The sequence below is a fragment of the Camarhynchus parvulus genome, chromosome 1 (genome assembly GCF_901933205.1).
Source record: "Camarhynchus parvulus chromosome 1, STF_HiC, whole genome shotgun sequence".
In the NCBI taxonomy this organism is placed as follows: domain Eukaryota; kingdom Metazoa; phylum Chordata; class Aves; order Passeriformes; family Thraupidae; genus Camarhynchus; species Camarhynchus parvulus.
Window position 1 is genome coordinate 8,220,064 of NC_044571.1, and position 20,829 is coordinate 8,240,892.

The window sequence follows — 20,829 nt, forward strand, 5'->3', positions numbered from 1 at the left end:
AGTGAGATGTGAAAGTAACGTGCTTCTTGTTCTGTAAAGGTGGATGCAACTACAGCACATCGCATCGACAGCCTCGCAGCTCTGAGTATGGACAGGTCTGGGCTCATGCGAGAAGGACTCAGAGTGCCCAGTAGCATTGTCTATTCCAGCTTGTGTGGACTTGGCTCGGAAAAATCGCGGGATGCTGCGGGTTCCATAGCCAGCCTGGGATTTACTCCTGAAAGAAATCCAGAGATACAGTTTAAGTCTAATCCTCCTGAAGCGGTGGAAAGCGCAGCTGTCTCTGGAAAAGCCCCGAACGGCTTCAGCGCTATATACAAAACACCACCTGGAATACAAAAAACCTCTGTCCCGACAGGGGAGACACTGGGTTTGGACCGAGCTGCGGGTGACAGGCAGAGTCCCCTCGGTGTCAATGGTGCTAGTTACCTAAGGCTCCCCTGGGTAAACCCCTACATGGAGGGTGCAACGCCCACCATATACCCTTTCCTTGACTCACCAAATAAGTATTCGTTGAACATGTACAAGGCATTGCTACCTCAGCAGTCCACCTACAGCTTACCACAGCACCTGGCTTACTCGCCCGTGTGTACGAACGGTGAACGTTTTTTATACTTGCCTCCCTCCCACTACGTTGCCCCTCACATCCCTTCGTCGCTGGCGTCGCCCATGAGGCTCTCGACTGCTTCAGCTTCTCCAGCGATCCCACCTTTGGTGCACTGTCCGGATAAGAGCTTGTCGTGGAAGATGGGTGTGAGCCCGGGCACGCCTGTGGACACGCACGCCTACCCCCACATCCAGAGCAGCAAGCAGCCCCGGGTCCCCGCCGCCAAGCCGGCCCCTGCCAACTTGCCAGGAGATCCTGCACTCCTGCTGCCGCACTCGCCCCGGCCATCTCCCCGCCTCCCCCTGCCCGCCCAGGTCGGGGATGCCTATGCTGATTTCCACAAACATTTCCCCAGGATCACCACCTCTCCCTCCTCTGCTGTTACGCTCCCAAAGCCCTACGTGAACATCGGCAGTGAATTTCCACCTGCTCGCCTCTCCAATGGGAAGCTTCCCAAAGGCAGTGATGCTGGGGAGGCACCCCTTCCATCTGCCCCCCATGCACGGAAAGCTGGCCACGACCGGAAGGATAGCAGGTCTCCCCCACTCCTGGAAAAGCAGACCCCGACCAAAGACGTCACTGACAAACCGCTGGACTTGTCGGCAAAAGTGGTTGATGCAGAAACTGCTGGCAAGTCTGACCACAGTAAGAAAATTATGCCAACAGTGCTGGTGCATGGAAGGGCAGGAGGGGGGACACACTTGCCAGGCGGTGACATCGTTCAGAAAGAAACCATTTCTCCTGGGAACAGCTGCCCCATCTACAGGCCTGAAATTATCAGCACGGCGCCATCCTCCTGGATCGTTCCTGGTCCCAGCCCCAATGAGGAGGCTGGGAAGAATGTCCAACTGAAAAACAAGGCACTGGACTGGGTTATGCCACAGCCACGGAGCTCCTCCTGCCCCAGGATGGGTGGCACGGAAGCCGTGGTTGGCAGTGTTTCTGGGACGGTGTCGGCAGGGGGGCGGCCAGCGTCAGCGTCACCGGCTCCCAATGCCAACGTGGACTGCGCCAAGACGGCGCGGAGCTCTGCAGAGAGCACGGCCTCGGTTATCCAGCACGTCGGGCAGCCCGTCGCCACCCCTGCCGCCAAACACAGCAGTAAGGTGGCCAAGTCCTGTGCTCAGGAAGCCAACTTCAAGGCGACCGAGACTGCCCTGGCCTCCAGCCCCATCTTCCTGCCGCCCAACGAGGCGTTTCGCTCCCCTCCTCTGCCCTACCCCAGGAGCTACCTCCCATATCCAGTGCCAGAGGGGATTGCCATCAGCCCTCTCACCCTCCACGGGAAGGGACACGTCTACCCTCACCCTGTCTTGCTGCCCAACGGCAGCCTCTACCCCACCCACCTGGCTCCCAAACCCGGCCTCCCTTACAGCCTGCCAGCCGGGAGGGGGGAGTTCATGACCTACCAGGATGCTCTGGGAGTGGGGATGGTGCACCCCATGCTGTTGCAGCATTCAGCTCTGGAAATCAATAAGGAGGAGAAGACAGAACGGAGGTCACGGTCTCACGAGAGGGTCCGCTACGAGGACCCGGCTCTGCGGGGCCGATTGCCAGAGCTCCTGGAGAGCGGTGGGAAGATGCATTTTGAAATGCCCGGTGACAAGAGCGTGAAATTGCACCAGAACTCTGGCCATAGTAAAAACTCTGCAAAAAGCGACAAACACCTTTTCCCGGATCTTCTGCGAGACGAGCAGGAAGCTAAGAGCGAAGCAAACGTAACGAAAGCCAGCTTTGCTACAGAAAGCAGTAATCAGACTAATGACCCTACAAAGCACAAGGTAGAGCAGGCGTCTCAGCACAGAGATTTTATTGTAATGAGAGAGGAGTTTGGAAGAAATAATGATGTTCACGAAACCTATAATTTCAAGCAAGCCCAGAGTTCATCAGTGTTCGGCTTAAGGAAAGAAGATTTACCTGTGAGCCAGCCTAAAGAGAGAGTGGCTGTCCAGCCTTCTCCTGTTTTCTTGGAAAGCGCGCACGAGAGCGATGCTCCAGCTCTGGCTTTTGGCAAGGTGCAGGAGGACGCGAAGCCATTCTGCATGGGGACCGCGCCGCCGAGCATCGATGCCAGCCAGACCTATACCAAAGACGGAGCCGACGATGCGGAGTCTGCCGACGGCAAAACGCTGAAACCCAAGCCGTCCAAACTGGCCAAGAGGATCGCAAACTCTGCCGGTTATGTAGGTGACCGATTCAAGTGTGTGACCACCGAGCTCTACGCCGACTCCAGCCAGCTCAGCCGGGAGCAGCGGGCGTTGCAGGTGAGCCCGCGCGGTCCAGCACCCGCCGCGCTTGCTGTCGGTATTTATTTCTCTGTTGCAAGTCACAGTTGAGTTTTTAAAGTTGAGAGAAGCGACGCAGGTGGGGAGACCAGAACGTTTTTTTTGTTGGGGCGTACTGGCCATAAGTGGTTTTAAATAGCAGAGTTTATTAATGAGAGTGAGGCAATGTAAAGAATATGTGTGGCTTATAGGTATGTATGGGCTAGCCAGCTTTAAAGGGCTGTTACTAAAATCTGATACAAATGTTAATGCACGTTAATGCAATGTTTGTGCAGTTTCGAGGGGAGTTGGACAGGCATGCATGTTACCTTGGCGCTGGCTGTAATGTCTGAGGTGGCCTGTGGTGCCAGCCAGCACAGCATACCCAGAAGTTTTGATTAGTATGCCAAACGTGCCATTGGATGGTGAGGAGTTGCAGTCATGCATTAGTGGGTCTCAGGCAATGTTGGTTCCAAGTGAGCGCCTAGGGAAGAGTAGGAGTGTATTGAGGTTGATGCTGAGGGATGATAGACAGATATTGTGTAGGAATATTCTTAGGGTGTTTTACTGTTAATGAAGGGATGAGTTAAGCCAAATTGTTTTGCATTGTTAAGAAAAGAATTGGTTTATGCTTATAAAAATGGATGAAATTATCTAAATGATCCATTGAGTGCCCATTTTAATTACATAGATGGAAGGATTACAAGAGGACAGTATTTTATGTCTACCTGCTGCTTACTGTGAGGTCAGTTCTTCAAATTTTTATTACTAGACTCTTACATAAACCTTTGAGTTAAATTTCATTTCCAATACACAAAGGGAAGTTTGTGGGCCATGGTTGTCTTTTATTCATTGTACGGTTTTGTGTTGTTGTTTTCTTTTTCCTTTTAAATTTTATTTTATTGTATTTCTTTTTGTTTTTGTCTCTTTTTACCTCCAAATGGAATGTTTTTGTTTTATATATAATATACATTTATATATAATCTTTTATATATATATACTTATATATGAAAGAATTGTGTGGCTATTTGCTTATAAGATTCTAGAACACTGTTTTACAAGTCAGGTGTGTTAAAATCCTACCCTTAGCAGTTTATCTGAAACCCTGGTTTTGAGTCAATTTTTCTTTGGAAATGCTTTCATATAAGGTAAGGTGTAAATGAAGTAGTTTTTATTGCAAGACTTTTTTTTTTATATCAATTCTCTTTCTAGCGAGCAATGATGCGCTTCTCAGAGTTGGAGATGAAAGAGAGAGAAGGCCAAACAGCTACCAAAGACTCAGAGGTCTGCAGATTCAGCCAGGCAGATTGGGAAAACTTGAAAGGAAACAGTGAAAAGAAGCCAAAGTCTGTTGCTCTGGAAGATGCCATTGCTGACCAAAATGACAATGACAGATGTAAGCGAATTTAGATGGCTTTCTGAAGCGTGTATGTGTCTCTTTGCCATGGCAGCTTGCAGCAAAGCAAGCAAATCCTCGTGTTCTCGCTATGTTGCTTGTGAAAGTCACTGACCTCATCCTCTGCAGGTGCTGAGTTGCCACGGCTGGTACCCTCTGTGCTTGTTTTGGGGCTTGCAAGTTTCTGGTTGCCATTGCACCTGCTTTTCAGGAGATAGCTAACTGTCTGTCATTGCCTTAGAGAGATCCTCCTTTTAACTGATGGGATACTACACCAGCCAGTGAAAGCAAAGGTCCAAGGCTATGTTTTAAATACAGAAAGGATATGGGGGAAGACAGGAAAGCAAGAAGGAGTTCAGCTTCCTGAAGTTGCAGTAGCACTGAGATATGCCAATATTGCAGTCTTCAAAGCAAGGATGGAGGACAGAAGAGTGAAGGGAAGTGGGAAAGGATGTGATCTGCCAGGCTTGTCCATAAAAGCTGGCAGTAACAGCTCCAGATGATAAGAAGTTACTTTTCCTGGTGACTTCTGCTGCAGTGGCTGGGAGGTTTGTGAGGCACAGGTTCTTGCAGGCAGAGTCTGAATCTCCCTGTGGGGCCGTCTGTCCCCTCTAGGCTGTTACAGGGTGTCAGAGGACTATGGAAAATGCAATGTCCTGAAAGTAAGATAAAAATTAAAAAATGGTATTAGGGGATTTTTTACTGTAGGTAAGAAAGATCACTTCTTTTTTGTTTGCACTCTGGGTAAGCATGTGGCTTCTGTCAGTTTCCACCTTTTCTTTGTTTTTTTGTTTTACCTGGGTATTTAAAGAATGGATCAGTTCCTTCTGTTGCTACTTTGTTTTGAGCAACTCAGAAAAAAAGATTGGTGCTGAAAGCCTTGCAAAACAAGGGGAATTGTATTGCAGACTGCACTGTGTGTGTGTGTGCGTGGCTGTGTAACTCAGTGGTTGTGTGCTCTTTGGTAGGTGGAGATTCATGAGTAGGGCTAGTAGAAAATTTCATTCAGGCAATTTAATAACTTTGAATTATTGTTCTGGTCTTTGGTTAATGCTTTTGGCAGAGAGCATGCTGGTCAATCGTACTTGCTTGGTTACTCACCTAAATTCAAGTTACCCGGGCATTGCTATCACTGAAACGACAGCCTCCACAAAAATTGGCGTGGCAAAATACCACGGGAAAGTTTTAATTGTGGAAGTAGAGAGGGTAGCAGGGTGGGGAGAGGCAGGCTGAGCCTTTTCCTTCCCCAGGCTGTATCGAGGTAGCTGTGGGGAGGAAGGCACAGCTGCCTCTGCAGTCCCTGTGCTAAAGCTGAGAGCTGGGCAGGCTGCTGCCCTGGCTGTCCCCTTTGCAGCCTTCCTTGCTCCTCAGGGATGCTCTGGTGATGCCCTCTGTTAAATCCCACCCTGGGTGTGCAGGAAAGCTAGAAGAGCAGCAGCAGCAGTCCTGCTGGCTGGTTCTGGCTGCAGAGAGGGTTCAGCACAGGGGGGATGATGGGCTGTGGGGTTGAGAGGGGAGTGCAGGGGATGAACAGGGGGAGGGAAGGCAGGCTTGCTCGGGGACATGGGGCTGCTTGTGGGGGGCTGTGGAGAGGATGTGTGTTAGAGCATAATCTGTGTGCTGAAACCCCTCCCCCCATCCTTGCAAAAGGCTGATGATATGGTTTGTCTGTAAATTCACCATTTAGTGAGATCTCTGGCACTTGAATCTGCTGGCTAAAATTTGTTTGAGACTGTTAAATAACTGTTGGGAGCAGGGAAAGTATGTTCAGTGTTATGTTAGTTCATTCCTCTCCTCTGCTAATTAGCTCTGACTTAACAGGCTATTTCAGACTTTGGCCAAATGTCTAAACTCCTAAAAGCACGGATCTGTTCTGCTGAGGGAGCTCCTTCTTTTTGTACACCCGCCTGGGCAGCAGCAAATACTTCCCAGTACAGATTCAGGTCTCAGTAAAAGTTTTTTATCGTGGTGGTTCACCTCCTGCCCCTCGGGATAGCAGCTGATAAATCAGGAAGCTGAGTTTCACACCTCTTGAATGCCTCTACTGTGGTGGCTTGGGCTCTGTGTTGGGGCTTGAGCCACCAGCAGCCTTACTGCATCTCTCACTGAGCGACTGGCAAAGGGGAGATGAGCTCTGCCTTCCCTTCCCCTTCGCTGGGAGCCAGGGCTGCTGATCCTTTGCCTTCCCTTTGCCTCCAATTTCTGACCACGCTGTTGGTGTGTTTGGCTTTAAAGCTCCTGAATGGGAATGAGCTGATGGTTTGCAGCCTCCCGTGTTTCCTTTCTGCCTCCTGTGAGCGATCTTGCTGCTTGAAAAGTTGTTTCCCTATGTTTGGTGTTTGTCTGGCGCTAGCTTGAAAGTGAAACAGCCGTGCCTTTACCTGTGTGAGGAGGGAGTTTAGGAGTGAAACCGACGGGCTGTTCTGCCCTCACTGCCAGCACTTCACCTGCCTGATGAAGAAGGAAACTGCATCCAGAACTGTGATTGTGGCACGGAGCCAGCTCCCAGCGCTCCCCTGCTGCCGCCGCTGCCGCGCTTGGCACCGAGCTGCAGAGCCGATCGGCCCTGGCAGCTGCCTGCCCCCTTGGCTCCTCTAAACCTGCCCGTGCAACAAAAGCCTAAATAACACAGGCAGGTGATGCTTACAGAGGCATTTCATGGGATGGAAACTGCTTTTTTTTTAGCTTGTCCTAGGACTTGCTGTTTTTCCTAGCTGCATTGCACATGTATAGACTTTTTGGGAAGCACACGAAGGCACAATATCCGGTTCCTTAAACTTTTCCTCTGGCTTGGCAGTGTGTGATTTTCTGTACTGGGAGTCTCCTTAAGTTTGAGCACTGAGCCTCCTGGAGAAGGGTAAAAGAGATGGGCTTTTGTTTTATTTAGCTTTTTGTTTTGCCTTTTTTTTAAGGCCCAATTTAAGGCAGGTAGCCGTGTTAGCTAATTAATGAGCAATTAAAGCTGATCAGTAAATTAGAAGTGCTTCAGTTCTCTCCCATCTCGTCTGGGTTTTGCTGGGCATCTCAGACCGGGCATCTGAGAGCAGCCGCAAAGCTGCTTTGTTGCCAAGGTGACTTGTAAATGTTGCTGAGGCAATGCTGCTCCAGTGCATTTTCATAGCACAAACATGATAAATTATGGGATGCATATGTCATGAGTCATAGGATTGTTCAGAGATCAAGTGATTTAAGCTATTGGCACGGACACACGCATCAATACGGGCATGTGATGATCGCATGTCGGTTCATAACAAAGCTCTTCCAGAGGTTCTGAAAATCATATCCGAGTGTGAAAGAGTGAATGAATTCTACAGACTCTGAATTTCTTGACTGGGGAGCATTACTTCACCTGTTTATTTAATTTTTTAGGATGGGAGACAGTGCCTGTTTAAGCCTTAGCTGGGCAAAATTACCCCAATATATTAGAAGCCTGATCTTAAGGCAGGCATGAGGTCATAAAGAAGAAGTTAAAGCAGTTGGTATGTGTGAAGGTAAATGGTGCAATGTGCCAAAACACATTGCACAATTGATCTTAGCATTGTAGTGAGGTATCAGTGTCCCTTTGCATGGTGATGCCCTGCTTTTCTTTTTTCTTGCTGGGCTGTGTGTACACTGGAACAAATGAAAGATGGAGGCAGTAAACATGTCCTTTGCCCTGGTCAGTTATTACCTTCCTGCCACAGGACATAAGTGGAAGAAAAAAAAAAAAAGTCCGTGCACTGAGAGTGGTGGTTGCTTGTTTGTGCAGTGTGGTAGGCTTGGGCAGAATGCAACAAATGCAGAAAGCTCCCATGCAGAGGTAATTGGAGCGAAAAGTGAGATCAACTGGGTTCCCTCTGCCCCATGGGATACTCAGAGTTGAATTCTGAGAATATCTTAGGGAATTTCTTACTGTTGTTGTGATCTCCCTGCTGAATACTGGGTTTTAGCATTTGGATAGTCATTACTGTTCTTGGATGAATAAAGGGTGTCTTGCGTATAAGTGAGCACAATGAGAGGTTGCTCCAGGGAAGAGGAAAGGCTGTTTTTAGCTGCCATGTTATTTGAACAAAAGAATCTGCAGCTTGAACACTAAGATGTGTTTCCTTGTTTGCATCGAATGGGAGGGTCTGGTCTTGTTGACAGCAGTTGACAGCAACAGGAAGATAGAAAAATGAAAGAAAGTTTTTTGGGTAGCCTGTCTGTGCGTGTCTGTAACTGCTCCTTGTGAGATTGTAACCCGTGCACTAAGAAGGTACTGCTTCCGACAAAAACCAGCTGTGAAGAAGCATCTTCTTAATTCTCCCTTGTTTCTAGATTGGTAGGACAGTGAGAAATGGTTTGAATTGTTGGTGCTGGTTGTCACAGCTGGTGTGACACTGGCAAATACTGGAGGCTTGAGGAAGGAACACATTTAAGAGTTTAATCTCCTTACTCATAGAGGTGTGTTGCTATGAGAACTCAGCATTTATCCTGTGTTTCTGGCTACCTCACCACTGTTTGAATAATGATGATACGAGAACTCCCAAGTATTTTGTTGTTGTTTTCTTCCTTAGGCAGAGAAAAGGATGTTGTAGATACATGGCACGGGAAGGGGGGTGGTGGGAACAAAAGCAGATAAATTCTCCTCATCCTTGTTGGGCACGCACGTTATGCTTATGTTGCCATGCTTCTTGTTGACATTTGTATCTTAATTTGGGGAGACACTGCGTCTGATCCCTGTTGCTTGCAAAACAGTTTGAGGACAGAACGGAATCCGGTGGTAAAATATTAATAGGACCTGCTCTCTGTGAGGCAGCCACAGCTGTGCCAGGGGGGAAAAGGAGAAACCTCTGGGCTTGCGACGTGTGGATGCAAGCTGCGAGGAGGGCCTGGCAGCCGTGGGTGTCCCCAGCAGAGAGTGAATGAGTGAATGAGTGACCTTTGTGCTTTGGCACTGAAATCCGGCTGAGGGAGCGCACAGGCAAGGGCACGTCCCGCGGCTCCCGGGCTGCTCCCGCCTCGGAGCAGGGTGATTACACAACTGGGATTAGTGTGCGGAGATGCCGCTTCCCTAATGGCCTTACTGCAGGAGTGGGATTGCACAGCCATGGGCTGCACAGCCACGGATCTCACAGCCACGACTGCACAGCCACGGATCTCACAGCCATGGATCGCACAGCCACGGATTGCACAGCCATGGACTGCACAGCCACGGACCGCACAGCCATGGACCGCACAGCCATGGACTGCACAGCCATGGACTGCACAGCCACGGATTGCACAGCCACGGATCGCACAGCCATGGATCACACAGCCATGGACTGCACAGCCATGGATTGCACAGCCATGGACCGTGCAGCCGTGGACTGCACAGCCATGGACTGCACAGCCATGGACCGCACAGCCACGGATCGCACAGCCACGGATCGCACAGCCACGGATCGCACAGCCATGGACCGCGCAGCCATGGACCGCGCAGCCATGGACCGCACAGCCATGGATCGCACAGCCATGGACCGCACAGCCACGGATCGCACAGCCATGGATCGCACAGCTGCGCGTGCAGCGGGTGGCCCTTGAGAGGGATTTCTGGAGCTCTGTCCCCTGAGGGTCCCTCTGGGATGTCACCGGGCAGCGGAGGCTAAGGTGTCACGGAGCTGCTGGCAGCCAGGGCTTTTTGGATGAGCTGCAGTAGGTGTGTGCTGTTCTTGCCAGCACGTGGAGTCTCAGAGGAAGGCTGACAGTGACAAGCTGTTAGCGAGGGCTCTCCCCTCTTTTATTTTTCAGCACAGTCTGAGCGAGCGGCGCTCGACATCCCCGTGCCAAGTCCTCTTGCAGATAGAGAAGGAATTAATCTGCAGCAGGTTGCTTTCGGTGGTGGCAGGCTGGAATTAGCTTGCTGTTTCCTGCAAGCCGTAAAGATTAAGACCATCACCCCCTGCCCCCCCCCTACAGCCTGCTACTTCCTTTGACCCTGCAAGAGCTTCTCTGGGAATTGGTCAGGATGTGCCTGCCTTTTCTCAGGCCAGACAGTGTTAGGAGCAGGAAAGCTATCCTGGTGTAGCCCATGGCTTGTAGCTGTTGGTGCTGCTGGAGATGAGAGGGCTCTAAGACAGCAGGGGTGTGGCTGAGAGTGCCCTTACCTGATCTCTTCAGGGAAACTGACCACAGAAGTATAATGTTTCCTTATGAGAGGAAGAAAATAGCAGATTGCATTAAAAATGTAAAATGAAATCCGATAGACACATTTATTTCTATTGTGATACTTAAAACGTGGCTGGGCCAGCTGCTTTTATGCTGTGTGAAACGGGACTGCTGGTGCTTTTGGTGTGGTTATGGGGCACAGCTGTGGGGCGGTGTCCTCGTGCCAGATGTGCGAGTGCAGGGTGCTGCCAGATTAATTCTGGTCTGGGGGGACTCTGCCATTCAGAGGCACGGCCACAGTAAGCTGAGATACCTGTTCTCTGGAATACCTCAGCGCTGTTGGCTGGAAGAAGTGTGACAAAGTGCATTTTAAAGTCTTGGAAGGAGCATGTGTTGGCCAGACGGCCTTGTGGAGCATCGCATGGCTGAGCAGCGGAACAGCCCGAGCCTCCCGCTCGCCTGCAGAAAATCAGCTTTTGTTTTGATTTTTCTTGGCCCATATCTTGTGCTGTTTTACAAGCAGCCCTGCAGGCAGCTTCCCAAGCAGTGTAAAAATTATGCTGGGGTGTCTTCTGGTGCTGACAAACATTTCCAGAGCCCTTGGTGCTACTTGGAGCTATTTCCAGATTGTGGTGAGGAGAAAACTCATCAGGGAAGTTTCCCCTCGCAACCCCCCCAGCCTTCCATTGCTGACAAAAGGTATTTCGAGGATGGTCATGAAACCAGGAGGGGTTGGCAGAGCTGTAGGAAGGTGCTGTCAAGATAAGGTGGGATTGAGTTGGGCTGCTTCCAGACACTGCCAGTGGTGGGTCTTGAAGGGCACAGAAGGGGTTGCAGGGGAGCAGTTTCAGCCCTGATAAGGGGAAAGAGAAGTTGAAGGCCAGGCTGGACAGGGCAACCTGTAAAAAACTGAGTAAAAGGAAGAGCGGATCCGCAGGAGAGAAGGGCAGCAGAGCTGTCAGGAGTCCAGGTAGGAAACCAGCAAATGTGTTTGCAGGAAGGGAAGTGGGAGAAGGAGGAAGGGCAGGAAGGAGGAAGAGGAAAAGGGACAGTGAGCCATGGGGAAGTAGGATGGAACATACAGTTTGCCAAACAGTGGCAGAGGTGTGGAGTGTTGGTCGGCCAGGAGGCTAAAACACGTGAGAACCCCAGCTTGTTTGTGAGAGTTGTAAATAGGAGCTGATTGTCTGTGTTGAAGTCCGTACTGCATCTCTGCCTAACCTTGCCTTTGCTAGTTTGGTTAAACCCAAGAAAATAACGTTACTCAAGATGGTGATTAAGTGTAATTTTAAATCAGGCATCCATTTAAAATTGCATAGGCTGTCTCTGACTTAGAGCAAACAGTATTGGAGGGAAGCTGAAGCTGGTGAGGGCAAGGCAGCATGGGTGTTTTTGTGGCTAATTTGTCTGACGAGTTTCTAGTAAGCTTTTCAGAGCTCACCCTCTTGCTATTGCTGGAAATACTCCTTGAAAAAAGTGAGGTCTGTTTTAAAAGGAGGTGACAGAGATCATGTGAGGTACAGTGACTGGTTGGTTACTTGAAGTGAAGAAGCCTTTTTATAACCTTGGATTCAAGTAGTACTTTTTTGCAAAATATCACAGCTATTCTTAGTGGTATTTCTGTGTCCGTGTGTGCGTGTTCTGTATCCCATTTATATCTCCAGAAAAAGGGGATGAATGCTTTTAAGTCAGACTCTGCAATTTGATGGGAGAAGTTAGTGAAAGATTAGGAATTAAGGGAGGACTAATACTTGGTTGTCATCAGAAGGTATTTTTGAACTGGACTGTTACTTGCCACAGTTTAGGGGGGTGAGGTTGCTTTCTCAAAAGGGTTTGTGCTTTCAGTATCCAAAGATGTTTCTTTATTTAAAAAAGCATATTGTGATGTTTCTATGGATACAAGTATAGTGAATATTGTGCTTCTTAAATTAATGTAAAAACAACACAAAGTAGTGTGCATTTGGGAGTTTTGTGCTTAACTGTTGAGAAAACTGCTGCCTTAGGCTGGGCAGAGGAGACTTGTTCCCAAGTACAATTTGCATGCCTCATGAGCCGTAATTCATGATGGAGATGACATTGAAGAGATCAGAGAGCAAAGCCTATTCTCATAGTGAATTGTGTTGTATTTATTAGGTCTTGTGGTGTTTGTTTGTTTTTTATTTTTAGGTAACTTTACTAGTACAGAAAACAACCGAGGTCACTTTCTTGAAACTCCAGAGGAAAAAGATCTCTCAAATGAGAAATGTTATTTAGAGAGACATTCTGTGTATGAAAAGGCAGAAGACCAGCCAGCAGAAGATTTTGGCCAACATTCATGTCCACGTCTGGACAGGAAACGTAAACACTCTGGTGAGAGAGTGCAAAATGATGGCAGCCAAAATGAAGGCTTTGTGGATGAACTGCAGGACGAAGTTATATCAAAAGCAAAAAAGAAGAAGAGCTCCAAAGGTAAGACAGCATTTTGCTTTGGTTTCTCTCAAGGAATGTCTTGTGAAAGGAACGTCCCTTTGGCTTAATGTGTTTCCATTTTTGAACTTGCTAGTTACTAATGTGAGCACTGTCATTTCACTTTAAATTATATATATGTATATATATGTATGTATATATATGTGTATATATATATGTATATATAAAAAGACTTGGTATGTAAGGATAAAGCACTAGTCATTGGCCACTGTAGCCACAGCAGTGCAAGTTCCTGTAGTGCATGTAACCCGTAATGAGCGAAGCTTTAAAATGCATAGTGTGGTGGTAAAGCTGAGACTATATGCCCCGAAAGTGAAATGTAGCTTTTGTTTTAAGTTGAGGGGGCTTTTTGATTAATTTTTAGTTATTTTTCCATTAGATGACTGGCCTGAGAGGGAAATGACAAACAATTCCTCTAACCACTTAGAAGAGCCCAATTGTAATGAGGTGACCAACCTGAAGGTGTGCATTGAATTAACAGGGCTCCATCCCAAAAAGCAGCGTCACCTGCAGCATCTTAGGGAACTATGGGAGCAGCAGGTGTCACCAGAGAGATCCCCGTCCGGCAAGTTGGGCCGGCAAAGCAGGAAAGATTTAGCTGAGGCTGTTCAGCCAGAGGCCACTGCAAAGGTCAAAGACTTCACAGAAGAAAGGCACACCAAGAAAAGGTCAGAGGCCAAAAGCAATAGAAGTTGGTCTGAAGAGTCCCTCAAAACAAGTGACAATGAACAAGGTATGCAGAGACTACTAGGGAAACCAGCTGGCTTTAGCATTTACAGTGACGCATGCTGCCACCGATGTGAAGGAATTGTCGAGAGTTTTTTTTTTTTTTTTTTTTTTTTTAAACTATATATATATTTCTGTAGATGTCCATTTTTATAAGGGCTGACACCTCCTCTTTAAGAATTGCACTGTAGCTGATATTTGTCAGACCAGAAAACGTGTTTGTGTATGTGTGTGTAACTCTGTGTTTGTGTGTGTGTGCGTGTGTGTTTTGGCTTTAAATATTTTCGTAGACGATGCGAAGATGAAGTTTATCTTTAGAGGAGAGCTGGGGAGGGCATAAAATGCTTTTGGGTGAGAGAGGGAGCAAATGGGCTGCTAGTTGGTGTAAGGGTGTTTAACCACGTAGGGTTTGAAGGGCTGTGAGCTTCTAAAGCAGTGTCAGCACATCTACAGCTGCTCTTGATCTCAGGAACCCAACTCCTCCAGCACCCTCAGCACTGCTGGCTTCCCCTGCCTTTCCCAGGCCATATGCTCAAGAGCAGAGCTCATCCTCCTCCTGCCAAGGATGCTTTGCTGGTTTGTCCTGAGCACATCCTGTAAACCCCTTGCACCCCACTTCCCGGCCCCTCGGCAGAGGTCTTCCAGCACCTCTCTCCTAAGGGGCTGCTTCCTCAAAGCATATCAGCTTTCCTTGGCTTGTTTTTGGCTTCTTCTTTGCCTCTGACTCCACTTCCTCCTTTCCCCATCCTCCCTCCCATTTCTGTCAGTTCCCTATCCTGGGGGAAAGGCTGTGAATACAATCTGCCAAATTTTCACTGGGATGGACAGGTCACTCTCCTGTCCTCACTGTCCTCAGCCCCTGGGCACATTTTCTGCTCTGGTGCCTTTCTCCTTCCCTGCAACATTTTGCTGCTGTAGCTTGGCTGGAGAACTGATGGGGAATGGAATCACACAGTGCACAGGGAAAATCCCCTTTTCTTTCTCTTTTCCTGCTCTTACCTCTCCAAGTGCTCTGCTTGTTTTTGAGGAAAGACTGTTTCTGGGAGCAGGAGCTGCGTGTATGGCATTTGGGCTCCTTGCTCCTTCACAAACCTGGGACCTTCACCACCTGGAACACATTCACATTCCAGCTGGCCTAACTATAGTTCAGCTGAGATCCCCTAGAAAGAGAGAAGCATGAGGAGAGTAGATTCTCTTGTCCCACGCCATGGAAAGGACAGAGTCCAGATGATCTTGTGCCAGTGAAGATTTTCCTTGGTAGTGTCTCTGACACAGTCACAGGCAAAAGTACCAGCTTCCCTTCGGTCCTAAAGCTCCTCATCTGTCCTTCTCCTTGGTAGGATTATCTGAGGACAGAAACCCCCAAACTTTGATGCTTACTGATGGGGAAGGATCCCTCCAAAAGGATTTGTGCAGTAGGAGAACAAAAATTAACAAACCAAGGACAAAAAGGAGCTTTGACTCTTACTTCCTTGCTCTGTGTGCTGCCTGGGTGAGCATGGTATTGGCTCAAACACCCCTGCCCCTCACCTTAGTACTTTCAGAGAGAGAGACCTTGTAGAGATTAAACCAGGGTCACAAACAAGAAGCTGTATTGTGTAAGGATGTTCTCACTTTCCCCTGGAATCCCTCCTGTGGCAGGGACAGCCTCATGGCCTTGGGAAAGAAAAAGAGGTGGCTCCCAGTTTATGCACCATTCCCAAAGGCATTCAGATTCAGTTGCCCTATGGCTATGAAAAACCTCTTAGGTTTGGAAGCTGCTATAAAACCATAAACTTGACTAAATAGTGCCTTCCTGTTCATTGTACAAAGACAGTGGATATCATTCAGATAATTTTGCTGGTGCTTCTCCAGCCCTGTTGAAGTGTAAACTTTTGAATCTCCTCATTCTTAGTTGACTGGGATGAGGATATTTTTCCCCATTGTGTGACAGAGCATCCTCTGCATGACAGTCTCACGGAGATGGAGACTTGCAGCTTGTCTGTGTTGCTCAGGACTAGTCCTCAAACTTCTCTTAAACAAGCAGAGACTGACAATATAAGAATGTACACTGTCACTTGCAGCCTTTTTTTTTAGTTTGGGGCTGGGAGCAGCTGTTCTCTGTGCTCAAGCACTGCCTGCAGTTGTGGCAGTCTCTGCTGCTGGGCAGCTGGTTGTATCCCAAGGAGCTGGCTGTAACAGACAAGAGGGTTGCCTCTGTGCCTCTGAAGGTTCAGTCTAACATCAGCAGGATGATTTGCCACTCCTGCCTGCAAATCTCTGGGATTGTGGAGGTTTCTAACTTCTGGGTCTGTTACTCCAGTTGTGTTTATGCAGAGCAGTGTGGGCAGCAGGTCAGGAGAGGTGATTCTTTCTCTGCTCTGCTCCTGTGAGACCCCACCTGCAGTGCTGTGTCCAGTTCTTGGGCCCCCAGCATGGGAAACATGGACCTGCTGGAGCAGGTCCAGAGGAGGCCACAGAGATAATCAGGGGGCTGGATCAGCTCTGGTGTCAAGATAGGCTGAGGGGGCTGGGCTTGTTCAGCCCAGAGAAGAGAAGGCTCTAGGGAAACCTTATAGCACCTTCCAATACCTAAAAGAGGGCTCCAAGAGAGCTGGAGAGGGACTTTTGACAAGGACATACAGTGATAGGACAAGTGGTAGCAGATTTAAGAGGGAGTAGACTTAGATTAGGTTATTAGGAAGAAATTCCTGTCTGTGAGTGGTGAGGCACTGGAGCAGGCTGCACCGAGAAATTGTGGCTGCCACATCCATGGAAGTGTTTAGGGCCAGGTTGGATGGGGCTGTGAGCCACCTGATCAAGTGGAATGTGTCAGCAGAAGGGTTGGAACTGGATGATCTTTAGGGGATGATCTCCCTTCCAACCCTGAACCATTCTACGATTCTGTGATCCTGTTGCAAAGTGTTGTTACCATGCTGGGTCTCTGGGGTGCAGCAGGTCCATGAACATGGGGATGTTGCTGCCTCAGGGCACCACACTGCTTGCCCAGCCCCATGACCAAGGCAGAAGCCACAGCCTCTGCTGGGGTCCCAGCTGAGCAATAACCCTGCACTGCTGGAGCATCTCCCGATGCTTCCCCAGGGAGCCGCAGCCGCTCACTCCGTGCGAGGAGAAAACCAAAGCAGCGCAGAAACAACAGCCCCGAGGAGAGGAGCCAAGAGGATCTCGCCCACCGGGAAGCATGTGCCAGCCCCTGGGAGCTGCCTGGGGCTGCAGGCAGTGTGGCAGCCAGGGGCTTGGCAGGCAGGAGGAGGCAGCTGCTGGGGGAGCTGAACAAGGAGCGTTCAGGTGACGCGGCAGCAGCTGCTGCTCCACGTGGACCTCGCAGCAGCCGCTCCTGCGGGAAGGGAGACAGGTCCTGCTCTGAGTCAGACTTGCCACAGCCCACATCAGTCAGAGGCCTGAGTTTTATGGGGTTTTTGGTTTGGGTTTTCTTTTTTTTTTTTCCATGGATATTTAGGTATATTCCTGCTCACTCTTGTTTTTCTTCTCTCTCTTCACGTGGTCAGGAAGATGGGTTGGGATTCCAGGATCAGTCACTTGCTGCTTTTCTGCCCCTGCTATCTTGCATTTCCCAGGCTCATGCTTGGCTTTTTCTGTGTAGTGCTGGCATCTTGCAATGTTGTTGATCCTGAAGCTCCTGGGTGCACAGCATAGCTGCTCTCCATCTCTCAGCTCCGGTGCACATTTAGCCTGGTGCCTGCTGTCACCACTGTGGAGGGTCAGAGTGAAGCACAGAGTTGATGTGGAGTTTGCAGGCAGGAGAACACATTTTTTGTGGTGATTAAACTTCTGCTTTCAATGCCTCGGCATGTCTGCATGGGAAAGCCTGCAGTTCTTTGAGATAAGCTTCCTGTGTTTGTTTTTTTTTCCTCCATCCTTTCAGTATTTCTGTCCTTCTCCAGACCTGTGAGTTTTTCATTCTATTGTAGTTTTTCTGCATGCAGCTGTTTGTTCCATTTGCACTCACCAGAGCTCCTCACTGTTGCTTTCCATCTTTTCCATCTTTTTTTTTGCTTTAGTAAGTGATTAAGTAGGCAATAATTGTACTTCTGTATTGGAATTGGGCTTTTCACACGCTACTCAATTAGGGTAGTTGGGAACATGAGAATTAAACACTCCTTACTTTGTGCTGTCTACAGAGTTGGAAAGACAGCCTTGCATCCATAGGCTCAGCCTACAACTAGGTGCCTTCCTTCAGTATTGCAAAGCCTGAAAAACTTACATGATTTTTGCTGAACAATCTGCACATCATGTGTCCCATAAATTCCCTGACATCTGCTTGGCAAGCCGTGGTATGCGTCTTTTTCTAGAAAGTGGCTCAAAAGAACTGAGGGATTTCTGTTTTCATCCTTAATCTAGAAAGCCTTCTGTGAGTTGCTTTCACAGATCTATTTAAAGGAAGACTAAAGTGTGAAACTGCCCACCAAGAGGATTCTAGATTTTATTTTCTTTTTTACCAACTGGTTCCAGACCGAATCTCTTTAGGTAAGGGTGTCTCCCCTCTGAGCACCTGCTTATTTGCTCCTGCCATCTCTTCTATTGTGAAAGTAGCATCACTTCAGAGACTTCTCAGAGCAAGGGAGCCTCTTTCAAGTTCTCAAAGTTTCTTCCACACCTTCCCTTGGTGGTGTGGTATTGTTTGACTGAAGTGTCCCTTCCTTTCTAGAAACCTTTAATTTTTCTGCAGAGCAGTTGGTTCTGAGGTCACCTCAATTCTCTTCCCAAGGGAAATTCAGACTATAAAAAGTCAACTTTCCTGTCCTTGTTTTGTCGTAAGCCTGCTTGCACTCCAAAAAAAAAACCCCAAAACTAACCATGCTTTTTGCATGTGGCCCAGATTGTGGGATCCAGCTTGTTGGAGCTAACCCCCAGAGAAAACCCAGCCCTGCCAGTATCCTGCCACAGGCAGCAGAGCACTGGCCTTACTGTCCCAGCATCCCAGAAAGACTCATTTGTGAATGCAGTTTTTGGGGGAAAAAACCATCTGATTGCTTTTCCTGCAAAATCCCTGTGCTTTCTGATGGAGAGCTTGCACAGAGCTTCTGTAGGGACAGCTCCTTGAGTAGTCTTCTCTGGGCTTGTTTTTGAAGTCAAAATGCTGCTGAGAAGGTGGTCCCTGTCTTGGGACTAAGCTCGACATTCCCACCTCTCCCAAAACATCTCTTCCATGATGCAAAACCAGCACACTGCCCCATTAAAATCTGATCCATGCTTCCCCCTTTTTTCCTGTCCCCTCTTCCCTCGCCATCCCCGTGTCTGCACTGAGACACGCCAGGCTGGGCCCAGGCTGCTGGAGGAGTTGGTTCCCCTTCAGATCAGGCAGTCCTAGGTAAGGAGGCGAGTTTTTCCCTGCAGCTGTTCCACTCTGCCCGTGGTGGCCGGGCTGTGGCACTGCCAAGCTGGCCTGGCACGCATCCCCACGGCCCTGGCGCTGCCCAGCACCTGCGTGGGGCATTTCATTGAGGGATTTTTATGATTGCCCGATAACTGTTAGAGCAGCGTCAACGGGCGAGATGCTATTTACAGTTTGGATGTGGAACGCTTAAAATATTAACGATTTGAAAATGTAATTGTAGATCTCTTAAGCAGTGGAGGAGCTTGTGTTAAGTGCTAGCAATGCGTTTTCCTTTTAACGCACCATGCGATGTGTAATGCCTTTCCCTTCCCATTTAGGCTTGCCCGTGTTCCCGGTGTCTCCGCACATGAAGAGCCTTTCATCCACCAATGCAAACAGCAAAAGGCAGGCTCAGCCAAGCTGTACTCCAGCCTCGAGGTTGGCTGCCAAACAGCAGAAAATTAAAGAAAGCCGGAAGACAGATGGGCTGTACACAGACGAAGAGGAGGATTTCCAACATGCATCTCTGATGCCGAAATACAGCGAGTGTGAGAAGCCATCAGGGAAACGTCAGTGTAAAACAAAACACTTGGCACTGCAGGAGAGGAGAAGGAGGTCATCTCTGACAGGGGATGACACCACAGATATCGAAAATGCTGAAGATAAGGTATCTTTATTTAGATTTAATTGTCCACCAGCCTCTGAGAAGGCAGAGCCAGCTTGCTTAAAACTAACGCACTGTCGTGCATGCAGGGTAGCGGGGATTGCGCTCGGATTTGTCTGTGGATGCTTTGCACATTTTGTGTTTGCTTTTCTTAACCTTAGTTGAAGGCACTGTTACAAGGGTGAAGCATTTCGTGTTTAAAAGCTGTAGCGGGTCTTCCTTTAAAAATTAAATACCAGTAGAAAAGTCTTAATTCCTCGCTGACAAAACACAGTCCCATCTCAGTACTGTGCAAACAAAGATAAAAAACCCCCTGCCATCACGGTTTTGACAGGTCACGGTAACGAGGAAAGTCAGGAAGCGACCGGAGCCGAGTTCAGACTGCGACTCCTCGCCGGCCAAACCGTTTGAGCAGAAGCTGTACGAGCGGCTGCCGCAGGCGCCCGCGCTGCTCCCGCAGCCCCCACAGCTGCCCCTGGCCAGCCCCGGCCCGGAGAGCACCCCCAGCCGGCCCATGCCGCCCGAGGCACGGCGCCTCATCGTCAACAAGAACGCGGGGGAGACGCTGCTGCAGCGCGCGGCACGCCTGGGCTATGAGGTAAGGCTCCCCCGGCGCCCCGTGGGATGGGCTTTTCTTTTGGATTCCAAAAGTTAGTGGATTTCGGTTGGGTTGCTGAAAGTTGTAGCCCCCGTTCCCCTGCTGCTTTCCCTTTCCTGGTGTGGGGGTTTGGAGGCAGGTTGCTGTGGGAATGGCTCCCCACCACTGCTGGGTCAGCTGGCAGGGATGCAGGGTGAGCAGCATCCCACGGGAATGAGCAAAGGGTAAAGTTTTATTGGTAACCCTCACTTCCCTTTAGATATAAACCATCTGCAAACAGAACGAATGTCTTTTTTTTTTTTCTTTTCTTTTTTCCTCCCAAGTAATCTTTATGGTGATCTTTAATGAGCTGTATGTTTTCTGCTTTTGTTGTTTGTGAAGAGCGTGTAGTTTAGGAGAAGGGTTTTATTTTTGTTCTTCTCTCCAAGGAGTATCTGGTATGTGACACAGGATGTAGCGCTTAGAGTGTCCTCTTGCATGATCAGACACATCATAGGAGCACTCTGCATGCTTTATACTCGGCGTCTGGAGCTGCTTGGTGTAGCTGGAACAATGTTGTCTAATGAAAGGGGCCCCCTGTTGCTACAAAAATCAGAAACCGATGAATCCCTTAGCTCGGCCGTTTTGAAGCACGCTTTTATTGGGGAAATGTGGGCATGTAGGTA

At 48.9% G+C, this 20,829-nt stretch overlaps 1 protein-coding gene across 8 annotated transcripts in view; it reads left to right on the forward strand.

The window, feature by feature from the left end:
• The window catches only part of BCOR (BCL6 corepressor), an 82,522-nt gene that overhangs the window by 45,234 nt on the left and 16,459 nt on the right, over positions 1 to 20,829 (forward strand). For 4 of the 8 annotated variants that reach the window (XM_030957719.1, XM_030957806.1, XM_030957652.1 and 1 more), the window contains 7 exons: positions 40 to 2,871; positions 3,563 to 3,616; positions 4,084 to 4,267; positions 12,539 to 12,820; positions 13,218 to 13,571; positions 19,241 to 19,569; positions 19,901 to 20,164. In XM_030957719.1, the coding sequence (XP_030813579.1) occupies positions 40 to 2,871; positions 3,563 to 3,616; positions 4,084 to 4,267; positions 12,539 to 12,820; positions 13,218 to 13,571; positions 19,241 to 19,569; positions 19,901 to 20,164 (4,299 nt within the window). The remainder of the gene's footprint in view (positions 1 to 39; positions 2,872 to 3,562; positions 3,617 to 4,083; positions 4,268 to 12,538; positions 12,821 to 13,217; positions 13,572 to 19,240; positions 19,570 to 19,900; positions 20,165 to 20,829) is intronic. The other 4 variants (XM_030958069.1, XM_030958154.1, XM_030957984.1 and 1 more) reach the window with 4 other exon arrangements.